Source organism: Chironomus tepperi, unplaced genomic scaffold, assembly GCF_022539635.2.
Source record: "Chironomus tepperi strain 1889 unplaced genomic scaffold, CSIRO-AGI_Ctep_v1 contig_393, whole genome shotgun sequence".
In the NCBI taxonomy this organism is placed as follows: domain Eukaryota; kingdom Metazoa; phylum Arthropoda; class Insecta; order Diptera; family Chironomidae; genus Chironomus; species Chironomus tepperi.
Window position 1 is genome coordinate 192,253 of NW_027226515.1, and position 14,551 is coordinate 206,803.

The following is a 14,551-nucleotide window of genomic DNA, read 5'->3' on the forward strand; positions in this document are numbered from 1 at the left end:
GATAAAGCTAAACTAAACGAATAAATTTCATAATGCGCCAAAGTCATAAAAAAGTCATGAAAGGAAATGGAAATTTCTCTCATTTTTCAAGGCATTTTTTCAAATGAAAATGGGGCTATGGCTATGTTATGACTACTTTTAATGTTCAATACCAAGGAAAAATTAATTTTATCAAAGTTTAGAACAAATTAACTAAAACTCGATTTCTTCAAAAATAGCCAAAGTAAATTGCATGAAATTTTCAAAATTCTTATTAGACATTTTACTGAAAAATAGCATTATTATCCTTAAATATTCATAAAATAACATTCAATCTTTGTTGTGCTGAACTTGACACAGATTAAATTTATGTTACATAGAAAAATAACTTGTCTCTGTTGATGGATGCTGCTGTAACTTTTTTAATTTCTTCATATAATCTTGACAGAATGCTTCATTTAAAATGCGATTTTGAAAAGAATAGCATAAAAGAAGAAAATATCAAACAATAAAGTTTCATTGTTGAAATTTCATTCCTTACTTTTATGAATTTTTGTCATCTAATGTCTGCTGTTTTTATAAGTAATAACAAAAAACATGTGGTTTATAAATTATTAATTTCATCACATAATCCAAACACACTCTTTTGTCTACTTTTCTATTTTCTTAAAGTGCTTTTGGTCCCAGAAGAGAATTAAACAAAATGTCAAAGAGACGATAAAAACGTATGAAAATATTGCAATAAATCTAATTCGAAAGTATAAGGGGCCGTTCACTTGTTACGTAACGCGAGAATTTGACTTTTTCACGAATTTAAAATAGAACTCAGACTGAGATTATTAAGAAATAAGCAACTAAAAGCATATCATTTATTATTATGGACAATTAATCCAATTAGTATTTTTATTTTTAAATGAGTACTTAAAATCCTCTTTTCTTCATTTTTCTGGTTTTCTTAGTTAGTCTTTATCACCTGTGCTAATCATGGTTCATAATTTGTTTTATAAATTCACTTTATAAAAAGTCCCATCAGAAAAAAAAAATCCGCATGTTAATTATGACTGTCTGTTTTTACCATTCTCTCCATCATAAAAAAGTGTGTGTAAATGAAGAAGTTTACCTGACGTGAAACAAACAATCGAGTCTGGTACCGTGAATTTTTTTACATGAAACATTTAAATGATAAAGCAAATTTATTATTTTCCACTTTGTGTAAGACGGAGAAGGTCAACTTGGACAAGATATTGAAGTAGCTGCACGAATAAAAGCAATTCTGTTAAATATTTAAGTGGAGAAAAATTGACTCAAGAAACTTGAAAAAGTGCGCCATGATTTCCAACAAGGTACGATGAATATCAATAAATCTTCTCATCATAATCATCAGCATCATCGCTCGTTGTTTATATCTGAAATAAATTCCAAGTCTGTCGACGTTTATAAAATTCCAATTTTATTCTCCTTTTTTTTCTTACTTTACTCATAATATTCGCAAATTTTTAGTAGCCCGCATATTTCTATTTATTATGTGTCCATCATTCACATGATGTTTTGTTACTAACGACCTGATATTGCAACAACGTAAAAAAGTTTTGGCTCTGTGGAATTTTCGTTAACAATATAAAGTTAAAGAAGTTAATTATTTGTTTATGTGTATCATTTAGATATCTAACTCAAATTTGCAATTTTATTAAAAACGTATTCATTTAATTAGAAAACTTTAGGAATAATTTATGTAGAATAACATTTCAAAGAAAGCTTTTAGCAATAATAAATTGATTAGAATATCTTATCCACATAAAACGTTGGAATTTTTGGTAATAATAAGAAGATGTTTAAAGAAAAAAAACACATACTTATAAATCAGTCTAAGCAAAAAAAGCAAAAATGCCATGCCTGAGGTCGTGTATAATTTTAAAATTAATGACACAAACTTGATACTAGTGCTAGGCGCGCTATAAAAGATCTTTTGTGGGAAAAAAGTAACGAGCCACTGTCTGAAATATTTTTCACTTGCTCTTTATAATGTCTTATAATTTTATGTTTATTTAATATGCCACAACAAAGTTCATCGCTAAAAGTTTAATGAGAACCAAAGGCGGACTTAAAGGCGGACTTGATTCCCTTTTGTTGTTTTTTCTAATTAATTTTTTTTTTTTTGAAAAAAGTTATTCTCGTATTTATTTCTAATTTTGCTGCCAAAATCAAAACATGAAAATTTATTTTTGTTTAATATTTCTTTCAACCGTGTGATGCGCAAAAAAGGAGAATCGAAAAAAATTCTTAGAAAATTCCTATAATTTTTAAATTCATATGTATGCAGGAAATTTAAGTTAAAAACTAAATATGTTAAAAGAAAAAATATTATACAATTCAAAATTCTTGATTCTCCTAAACATTGTTCATAGTAATAAGTTTTAATTAAGTCATGAAAGAACTTAATCAAAGAGTTAATGGACTTATTAATTTGATTATATTTGAATGTATGAATTCAATGTTTACATTGAAACTGTATTTTAGTTTCAAAACTAATAACCAACTCTAGATAAATCCCACCAAGACAGCACAGCAGGTAATTTGTAATAAATTTAATTTTTCTTTTTAAATTTTTCTGTACAAGCAGTCATACAGTAAGTCGAAATTGGGAATAAAATAGGAAAAATGAGCTTGAATGAAATCGATTTTTATTAATATTGAAATTAATCACTTGAAAATATCCTAAAAATAAAGCTATTAGATAAATTTACTTTAGTTTGGAATTATGAAACTTGAAGCGATGTTCAAAGATTTAAATATTATCTAGAGAATTATGATCAAAGAGATATTATTTTTTTGGATAAATTCTGAATATTTTTTGTCTTCTTTTAAATAAAATATTCAGGATTTTAATATTTAAAAATCGTATATAATTAATGCTATGTAATTTTTAATTATCTAATGGAAGTATGAATATAGTCATTTTTAATTGTCAAATTATTCACTTCAAGATGACATAAACAAATGCTCATCACATTTTTTCAAATATAATCAACACGGAAAACTTCAAGGCTTTAACAAATTTAGAGATTGAAAAGCACATGAAGGTTACTCGCTCAATGTTGCGAGAATAAGAAAATAAAGATGAATTTAAAAAATATAGTATAGTGTATGTTGAGCAATAAAAGTTAATGAAACATTTGTTTTGTATCGCCTAACGCCAAAACGCAACTTTAAATCCATTCATTCATATGAAGTATATTTTTCTCTTTATACGTTTTTTCTCTCGCTCATTATTATGATTATAATAATCTTCTCTTTTTCTTGCATCATGATTCATTTGGTTGGTTTAGTCAATTTTGTTTAAAGTGAATAAAATTTGTTAAACGCCTTGATGAATTTGAGTATTAAACAGCTATTATAATAAATTGTGTTATAATAAATTTGTAATAGTCATTTTTAAGCATTTACTAGATTGATAGATTAATCGTTAAAAGTTTTAAACAAATAATATCTTTCCGTTAAAGCTTTAAATTTTTCTGAATAACAAATACATCTCTCGCAAAATTTTACTTCAAGTCTCCTTCCGGTACGGAATTATGCGAAGCTTGTGAATGGCAACAGCATCTGAGTCATGAGTAAACAGATAAATAATTCTAAGCAAGTTTAAATAAGTAAAAATAACGAAAGATACATTTTTTTGGATTGTGGATTTTTATACTCAATTTAAATTTCCTTTTAATTTTGAAATTTCATGATGTTTATATAGTATAAAGGAATGAAATGAAAAGTAAAGCAATTTAGCGTTGAGTACGGTTCATTAATTTTACTCTGTGCATAAAAATACGAAAGAATACTGACTGGGAAAAGTCCCTAAAGGTTATTTTACTTCCAAAATTTTTGTTTGTTATTTGCCTTTGCTTAAAGTCAAGTTAAATCTCCTGTTCTAGCTTTTCCTCATCCTCTCTGTTATCGATCAGAATTATTTTTACTGATGATGCCATAAGGCTTGAATCGATTGAAAAAAATTCAAACTTCAATGTTGAAGCAACTTCAGTTTGATGTTGAAAATGATTGTAAATTTATATGTTGAACATCAGAATTGTATGTAGGAGGAGGTTTTAAAGATAGTATAGATAGTTTAGAAAAAGGGATTGTAATCAAAAGTATTGTTTTGGAAGAAAGGAAAGAAATAATAATTTTTTCATATTTTTAGGTATCTGTGATTCACCTAATCTTAGAAAAATCATGTACAGCTAACATGAGGAAAAAAGCAAATTTGGAACAACTGAAGTGAATTTATACATATAAATGAAAAGCTTTGTAAAACGGAAGCAAATAAAAAACAAAGGAAGTAATGTCAACAAAAGGGTGGTTCTGATTCCACTTTACTGTGCAAAAGTGAAAAATTTGGAAAAAAAAATGTGTCATTACGTTATTAAATATTAATTTTCTCGTATCTCTAACATGTTTATTTAAATTTTAAAGAAAAAAATTGTCGTTGTTTTGGGAAATCAATTAAGATTTTATCTGTTAGAATGCGATTTGTAAACTAGAGTACAGTGAATCATACGTATTTCAAGACATGAATGAAAAAAAATAGGGGGCAAGCTTCAATTTTTTTTTCAATTATCAAAAAGCTTGGCATAATTATTACAACAACCTGATACTCAATTTTTGGCTTACACGGACAGTCACATTTCAACAATTTTTGGCTTCACATGGCTTCACACGGCTTCACATGGCTTCCGTTCTTGTATCAGCAAAGGAATTGGGTGTTTATAATATAGATATATCTTTTATTCAAAATATCCTTAATAAAATTTATTGAATATTTTTTATTATACTTGTAAATTTTAAACGGAAACATCAATCATTGCTGAATGTTAAGTAATTAAGAAATAACCTTAAAATTTCATATTTTTTTAATGAGATTTTTTTATATACTGATATTTTACATTATAAACAAAAAACCAGATTTGAAATTGAAGAGCTAATTAGATTTTGGCATTATAAAAACAGCCGTCGCTTCAAAAAAAAAAAAAATGCGTGAACATATCCGTAATGTGTTGGGATTGGGTCACGGCCCATCCAAGATTGATTGAATTGAATCAAATCTAACTAAAATATTTTGTTAGGATCATGATCTTTAAGACATAATATTAAAAAAAAAGTAGTTAAAATTTACCTTTCGCATAGGCAAAATTATTCCAGGAGTATTAGTTGGTGTGGTCGTTTGTCGAACAGGCACAACGCCGACATTATTTAAGTTTAATGCAGTTAATTGTGATTGCGTCTGACTTGTTATTGGTTGTTGTGGTTGAGCTCCAGTCGGTATTTGTTGTTGACTCAAATTTAAATGAGGATGAGTAACAAAACTTCTTAATGTCAATGGCGTGAACATTGCTGCAGCAGCTGCTGGATGTAATTGTTGATTCAACTGTTGATGAATGGCAGCAGCTGCATGATTATGATGCATGGCTTGATGCAAAGGATGATGATGTGCTGCAGCAGAATATGGATGTGATGGTTGTTGACTTTGTGCTTGTTGCGGTGGTCCTTGAGATGTGGTTTGTGCAACAGCAGCGCCAGATATTTGAGATGGTTGATATCCGGCTGCTGCAGGATTAAATGGCACTGCCAACATTTTTTGTAAAGGAACGCCCCATGGGCCTAAATACCACGAGCCAGGATGATGCTGCATTTTATATTATTTTGATTATGTGTAAAAAAAATTACTGATCCAATCACTGTTCTGAAGCTTTTCAGCTCTAATTGCTGATCTTGACTTATTGAGCTTTGCTTCTGGTATGAAAAATAAGTAATTTTATTTTTTCAACACTTTTATCTTTTTTTATTTATTATTATTGCTGTTTGAAGCTTATTATCTTGTTTTCTTTTTCCACTTAATGCCTTTTTAAATTTTATTTATTTTTTCTATATTTCTTATTTTGTACACAAATCAACTAAACAGCACACAATACACTATATTCTTTATCTTTTAGCTTTAATTAGAAAAATAGATGTATGATCTTTTATAGCTCCTTGGTGAATTATTCTATTCAAAAAACCAGAAAGAATTTCATGTAGTAACGAAAAAAATGAAGAAAAAAATGTTAAATGCTTTTTCTCTTTTTCACATTTCTCTTTAACTCTGTTTCTGTATGGTTTTCTTTTTTTATTTTATATTTTTGTGATGCAACGAGATGATTAAACTCAACTTATGTCACTTAAAGTATGATCATACCTAATTTTTGCACGTTAATTGAATATTATACTTATTTTGGGACTAAAATTCATAAATATTGCATATTAATTCATTTAATTTGTCTGATCAGCTCAGCTAATATTATTTTTTTTAAGTCCATTTAATTTTTTTTACACTTACACAAATGAAAAAACTGATGATGATAACGATCATTGATAAAGAAATTGAAAGTAATTGCTGAACAAGCAATGTAATTTGCAAAACAATTTGTGCATTTGATAAGAAAATTAAATGTATGAATTTGCGATGTTTGAATTTTATTTCAATTTTAAGAATTTTGAATTAATTTTATGCACAAAAAATATATACATTTTTAAAACATATGAACTATACACTTGTTGCGCCCACGTCAACAATTTGTCTTAAAAAATATTTTGTCATTCTTATCAATTGACACCTTCAACTTCTTATTTTTTATTTGCTCATTCTTTAAAGGAAACAGCAAAAAAATTTCGAAGTACATATAAATTGAAATATCTTGTTAGACATAAAATTGTGTAAACTTCTTATTTTTGAGAAGGGAGCAGAAAAAACAACATTTCTCATTTCTTTGGGACAGAATGTTACATTAGTTGCTCAAAATTGAAAGAAGGAAAATCATGAAACAAGAAACACTACAAACAATGAATGATGAAAGACACTACATCAGTTATTATCATGTGATCGACTTGAAAAATATTCTCTTATCTCTACACTCACACAAATATTATTCCATAGTAAAGAACATGCTAAATGATTATTTTCAATTGAAATACGTTATTACCCATAATTGAATGTCATTTGGTTGATGTATGTTCACTTAAATTGACTATTAATTTGAAATACTCGATGTCATTCATTCATACATATTCCCTATAACTATTTTTAGTGATATCAATACAATGTTTTTATAACTGTAGGTCTTTTGAGTATGATATAACTTATAAAAAAAATGCTACTGATGCTGTCGGGAGTAATTAATCTTTTGCTTTTTAACTGATATCAATTTAAATTATTTACAAAATTGATCAAACAGTTTTGTTCGAGACTTTTTAGCCCTTATTTTCATTGAAACTCATATCCTCATTTTATAAACACACATTATTCTTTATGAAAAATAATTAATAATTAATTCAAACAACCTTAATTAAAACGACATAGAGCTACAAAATGCAATTGTTTCAAGTGATGGCAATGGAATAAACCATAGCTTATGTTTTACGTAGCAACTCATGTAGATGTAAATTCTTATTATTTCTCATTTCGGAGAACGGAAACGGGAAACATCTAATGAACAAGCGAGACAAGCGTGTTACGAAATTACAATTGTAAAAATGAAAATGCGAACAGCATAAACAACAAGTAAAAGTGACTTTCAATTAATATTCAAGGAATTTTGTTTGTGTGCATGTTTTTTGGCTGCTCTTTTATATGAAAATTAAAAGCTGTATACTATGTTAAGAACTGTATTCAAATCAAAAAATTAGAATGTGATTTGCAATATATAAAATTAGATATTCTTTAAAAACTAAGAATTTGAAAAGCTTTTCAACAAAACTTATATTGAAGAATTAAGAAGAATTTTAAAACATTTACTCGAATTTACATGTTAAATATTAAAAAAAAAAAAAAATATTCTCTTTTTTACCCTCCCTTTAAGTTGATCGTTCTGCTACACAACCAATTAAGCACTTCTTTGTACCTTGAGTTTTCTCCCTATTTATACATGTTTTAAAATCTTATGAACGTGCTCTTTTCAAAGTCATAAAGTGTAAATAATTTCTCATTTTCCCAGTTTTTCACGTCTGCATATTTTAAGCTTTTTCATGTGTTCGACTGACAACTTGCTTCATTTTAGCTTTTTGTATTATGTTGCTGTTAAATTCGTCATTATTATTTCTAACGTAATTTTTTAAAGAAGGCAGAATTATGAAACATCTAAATAGCTAAACTAATGTAAATCACGATAACATAAATTAAAAATCTCGAGTTGCTTTAAGACAGAATTGAAATATTTTTAGCGTTTTGACCACTGGAATCACAAAACATTTTTAAACAGTACTCAAGCAATAGCGACAACATTGTTTAAATAGTTTTCCGGTCTTTTTAAATTATTGCTATAAGAAAAGCAACAGCAAATGAAAAAGAAATAAACGAAAATTTAATGAAATAAAAAATGAAAAGAGCAAAAAAGAACATAGAAATGTAAGAAGTATAAAGAATCTCATAAAGACGGACAATATCATGACACTCAAAAGCCATTTTCGGTTAAATTGTTTTACACACAAAACAGGAGAACGAAAATATAAATTTTTTTGTGTCATTTTTGTTTTTTTTTCTCATTATCTTTCGCATTATGTGCAGAAGAATATGAAGCAACATGAGGTAAATGGAAGAAGCAGCAAGAAACAAATGAAATGAAATTAATTCAATAATGAACAAGTGTTGGTTATTTAATGAAATAAAAATAAGAGAAATAAAAAAGAAAAGTGTCATGACAACATTTGATTTCGATTTTGCTTACAATCGATATTATATTTTCTTCTTTTTCTATGTAAACAGTAAAATAAGTCTTGCTTTCTTTATTGCAGAACTAAAAAGTTTAAACTCATATTAAATAATTTTCCTTTTGAACTAATTAAAACTGTTTTTAGAATATTATTGCAATTGCTTTCAAAAATAAACCTCCAAATCTACAGAAAAGAACAATTTAATAATTTAACCCTCATTCTTCGGTTGCCTTACTTCCTTCAAAAATATTCAACAAATAGAAGAAGAAATTACTTCTAAATGCCAATTTTTACAGACGGTCGTAATTTTCTTTTCAAATTAAAATTAAATGTCTAACAAAAAAAATGTGATGTCATCCCCAAAGCAAAAAGGAAGAAAATTCAAAGACCCGTTAAATGTCCTTATTTTTGCTTTCATGCAACCTATTGACAGGCATCTTCCATAAACATTAGCGGATTTTTTCCATTTTTATTCTTATCCGTAATAGAAGTTTTAGGTAACAAGAATAAAGTAAGCTGACAAAGACTGTTTCTAATCCGTATTAATAGCTCAACGCAATGGTTAATGTCTTTTATGACTCGTATTATTCAAGCAATTTGTTGATATATATTAAAATGAAAAGCATGAAGAAAAAATAATATTTTGTATGCTTCTACTGACACTTTCGTATACTTAATGTATGGAAACATTTTATTTTGTATTTTTTGTGTTGATGTTAACCTCACTCCCCTTGACGTTTTCTTTCTTCATTCTTTTTCATTCATATGTTAAGTAAAAGCAAGAAAAGCGCGCAAATCGAGAGAAAAAGTATGGGAAATGATGTCACTTTGAATTAATCAGAAAGGTTTCGTGATTAAATATTTGTGGTACATACATATGCATACATATATGCTATGGAAGAAAACAAGTACAATAAGGTAAAGTGAAATAACTTTTTAACCCTCGAATTTTTTCATACTTTAATTTTTTTATGTGTTTCTTTAGCTTTATTTACATGAAGAGACATTTTGGAATAATTTTCAAGCTTTATGGATAGTTTGAAGGGTTATTTTATCATATATATATTTGGTGGTAGAAAAAACTGCTTCATCTGGATCCAAATGAAATGTCTGAGGAGGGTTATATTTTAAGGAAAGCTTGAAATCATATGAAAAGACTATTTTTAGCACTTCAAGGTAGCATTGTGAAGAAATCTTTTGTTATCAAAAAGCATGAAACATTGCAAGGCAGATTTCGTAGGCGAACATATATACAAGTGTTTTAAATTTCAAATTATTTTCTATGCCTTTTTCTATAGATAGAACGTATATCCTTATTAATAAGTCACTGAAATGGTCAAAAAACATGATATTGTTTTTCCCATTTTCTCAAGAATTTATTTTCAAAGAAGAAACTGGAATTCTTCTGAAAAAGATTTTTTTCTCATTCTTCCTTTAAACGGGAAATTTCTTTAATATTCTATTTATCAAAATTTTATATTTATAGTAATAAGAAATGGAAGTATAATTCATTAAATGATTTATGTGTTACCACATCATCATCATCTTTTTTATGCCACACAAAGTAATACTCATGCATACAAAGTCATAATTTTGTATGAATGAATCAACTTGTTATCATGGTTATTTAAATAAAAATATCATTTTCCTTTTGTTCATCTCTAACACACTTACATGTACTCATTCATAAGAATTTTCTCAACATATTTTCAAGGAAAGAAGGAATTTTTACGACAAAAATATTAATTTTTTAAGAAATCTATTGTTATAAAAATTACAAAACAAATGTTTAAAATTTTTAAACTTATAAATTCCAGTAAAATGCGCTTCGTCCATTTTTTGGCCAAAAAATTTTTTTGAAATTATTTTCTTGCCTTATAAATTTCTTTTCCACCATTCCATGATATAAAACATAAAGCAATAATGCTAATTTTATGCCATAATGGAGGCGAACAATAAGAAAGGAAAAAAAACTTGTGTTTGCTACTCTACTCAGTCATACTAGTCATCATCGGTACCATGTTGTTCTATTCCGAACATACATTTTTTTCCTTTTTCTTCTTCTTTATTAGCCTTTTTTCTGTTCCCTTGTCACACATAAAAAAATAATAACAAAATGTTTATACGGCCATAGATAAAATAACATACAGCAACATATTGCAGTTGATTTGCCTTTTTGTCTTTTCACACACTAGATTTTAGGACTTTTTATTTTAAGCTGGCCAAAAATAAATCCCTGATAAAATCTTTTTCTTGAGAGGAGGATCTTCAGTTTACAATTTACTGATGCTTTGCTTTTTTATATGGATATATAGAATCATGTTAATTTCAAAATTTCAAAAGAAGCACCTTAGAAAACATATTTTTCGCCAAAAAGTGTTTGTTTTCTACCATTAATTTTTTTTAGGATGTAGAATAAAATAAAAATAAACTTTAAAAAATAGTTTAATAATATAATAAATGTATAAAATGATATTATAAAAAGGCAACAACAAGTTTGAAATTAAAAATTGGGGTAACAAAACACTCCAATATGCATTTTCATGTATGTGTAGATATATTTAGGGATGACACACAAATATCAAGTCAAATGTGATAATAAAACAATAAAAAAAACTAACACCATTCAGAACATGAAATGAGGAAAGTGTGTCATAACGTATGCAACTATATTTTTTAAGGCGAAGCAAAGGAAAAAAAAAGTGAAAAGAATAAAAAAGGAAAATTTTTGTTTCAACATTTTATGAAAAGTGATATGAATTTTATGATAATCTTTATTACTGAATACTGTGGTGCGAATTATATTTCAAAATTATTTTATCTAAATTAAATAAAGGAAATTCGAAGGAAAATAATTTCATTTTTAATCATCAAAATTGTCATCATATTTAAATAATGTGCAATTCACAAAGCAAGGAATAGAGAATCAATTGAACCACTTCTTGCCTAATTAAAACTCATTTATGTATGCATAAATATATTTCATATTCATTTCCACAGATGAACATATACATACGGTATACAAAAAGAAAGAGTAAAAGAATATTTTTAAAATATATGTTAAATTTTTTGAAAGTGGATTATGATAATCAAAATGAGATGTGCATATTCGTTAAAAGATTTTTTTTCTATAGAACACATGCAATATGCACGTTTTTTGAGCAAAATTTCGTGCCAGCTTTTTGCCTCTTCTTCCTCTAATATTCAACAAACCGTCATTTAAATTGAATACTGCAATGTGAGAATATTTTAATGAAAAGTATTTAAAACCTGTCATTTTAACTGCTGTTTTCTACTTTCCTTCCTTTTATTTTGTTATTTTTGACGGAACATCAAGCAATGAGTGTATTCATCAGCATCATGTGACTATCGATTTATAGCCATGAGTCATGTATTAGTATTTAGATTTGTTGCGCAATATTTAATCATCATATTTTGCGACTTTTCTTGCTAGTTTTACTTAGAAAAGAATGTGTGTAAAATAAAGTTGCATTTAATAAGCAACTGAATGCAAGGACAATCCGACTAATTAAGGTGATGTTTGAAATACTATTTAATTCATTTTGTTTTTAATGGAGTTTTATTCTTGAAAAATTTCTAGACTTGTAAGTTTTCAATGATTTTTGTGAGTAAAGTAGGGAGAAACTCCTTGGTTAAAGGAGAGAAGAAATTCTTATATTAAGTTTATATATATATATATAGATAATATATTTTTTTAATGTGTAGTTGAGGAAATTGTACGCCAAACTAGGTTTCATCTCAAAAATATTTCACCTTTGTACTTAATTTATAATATTTTTATTCAAATATTTTCTAACAACACGTTTAAAAATCAATTCGTAATGTTATATACAAAATTTCAATCAACTTATCAACACCGCTAATTTATTCAACAGAGTTTTTTCTTTCTTTCTCTGCTTAACTTTATTTTCATAACAAAGTATTGACGTAATGCAATTAGCGAATTGTTAGTAATAAATTTTATTTAGTCATCTTCAAAGTAGATAGTGAAATATTCCAATAAATAAAAATCACAAATTAATTGGAAGTGGAAGGTATTAAAAAAAAGTGTGTTATTGAAAAATCCATATGGTTTGATGAACCTTTTGTGGTATTTTTGGTAATAAATTAAAATAATGATGGAGAAAAAACAAGGATTTTTGAGTTTACAAGGATTTTGTTGAATTTTTATTGAGACAATTTAATTATACTGATTAAAAATACTAATTCGATGATGAATTAAAAGAAGGTGAAATTAAATTTTTAACGATTATTATTAAGTGATTGTTTAATTTAATCTTGAAAAATATTCACACATTACATCATCATTCCAAATAACATTTAACAAAAGATTTTTCTCAAAACTGTCAAAAACGGCTAATATAAATAAATCAAGTTAAATAAGAAGAAATGTTAAAAACGTAAATTTTATTAACATATGTTAACAAATCTTTAATTTGTTCGAAAGCTTAGCATCAATGTGTGGAATTTGGTAAAGATGTGAGTTTTGCTCTCAATTTTCAATCAACTTCAGATCAAGAAAAATGAATTTGTATTATAACAATTTTTAGCGCTTTATTGAAAAAATTATGCTTTTAATTTTACTTTGAACGGCTGGATAAGGCGTGAGTTTTTAGCTTTGTTTTTTATAAAATATACCTAGAAAGAGAAATGATTTACTGATTGTTGAGCAAAAATGCGTTTATGTCCCTCAATAACACGATGAAATTTTCAACATTTTTTTTGGAGCATCCACACGTCTAGACAAACTAGATAAAATGTATTTTTCGCATGTGATAAAATAAAAAACTTGCATTATAAAACAACTTCTTCATTTAGACATTCGAATGAGAAATATTGTATATTTGAAGATTTAATGTAAAATACTGTTGAAATTCTTATTACGAGATTTTCCAACCCATAATTTATGAAGAATACTTTTTATTCAGCATTAAAGCTTTTTCCCCGTTTTGTGTGTATGTGGGTATGAAGAAAGTTAATGCGTTTGTCGTTAACGATGAGAAATAATATATATTTTATCTCACTCGATTTCTTGCCAAAAGTCATTCAACACTTTATTGTGCATTTTTTCTGTGAAGCATTTATAAAATTTTAGTGGTCATTTCAATGTGTGAATTTTATTGTCAAAGTTTTCTTAATTAAGAGATATTAATTTTCTCGGCGACAAATTTGTTTAATTGTGTCGTTGAAAGAGAAAAATTGCCGAGGATTTAAGATTGAAATAATTTCTCCGTTGTTTGTTTTCAAACACGCTTTTATTAAAATCTCTCAATTCTTAAGATAAAATAAATTGAAATCTATCATCATTAGATTAATTTTTAAAATTTGATTATATTTTTTCACCGAGGTACAAATGAAAAAATATCGGTAAAATACCGAGCAAAACATATATTTTATACACTTTTAGCTTCATGTTATAGACATAACGCGACAATTTACCCACAATATCCGCTACTTATTTAAACATTCACATCATAAACTTTTACTTTTAACCATCATCATCATCATCATCATCATTGTCATGTTCACTCTTTTTTGTGTGTTGAAAACAAGAATAATAAAAAAGTTGAGCCTTATAGAAGTATTGAGAGTAACTCTCTTTTTTTATGGAACAAGGGAAAGATTTTTGATCATTTTGTAAAAGCAATAAAAATTTATCTTTCAAGATATTAAAACTATTTGCAATGAAGATATTTTAAGAAACATAATATTTTATAACTTCGTTTGGTGAAATAAATATAGTAAATTTTACGAAATCAGCACAAATTTCGGTTTTCAAAATATTACCATTCCTTGCTTATGGGCGTTCAGATGAATTCCA

The 14,551-nt window shown here is 26.9% G+C and overlaps 1 protein-coding gene across 4 annotated transcripts in view; it reads right to left on the minus strand.

Moving 5' to 3' along the window:
- Positions 1-14,551, minus strand: part of LOC139096510 (pseudouridylate synthase RPUSD2-like) — a 93,857-nt gene that overhangs the window by 40,607 nt on the left and 38,699 nt on the right. For 3 of the 4 annotated variants that reach the window (XM_070648238.1, XM_070648239.1, XM_070648237.1), the window contains exon 2: positions 5,141-6,010. The exons of the other annotated variant lie outside the window; for it this stretch is intronic. In XM_070648238.1, the coding sequence (XP_070504339.1) occupies positions 5,141-5,656 (516 nt within the window). In that variant the 5' untranslated portion in view covers positions 5,657-6,010. The remainder of the gene's footprint in view (positions 1-5,140; positions 6,011-14,551) is intronic. 4 annotated transcript variants of the gene reach the window in all.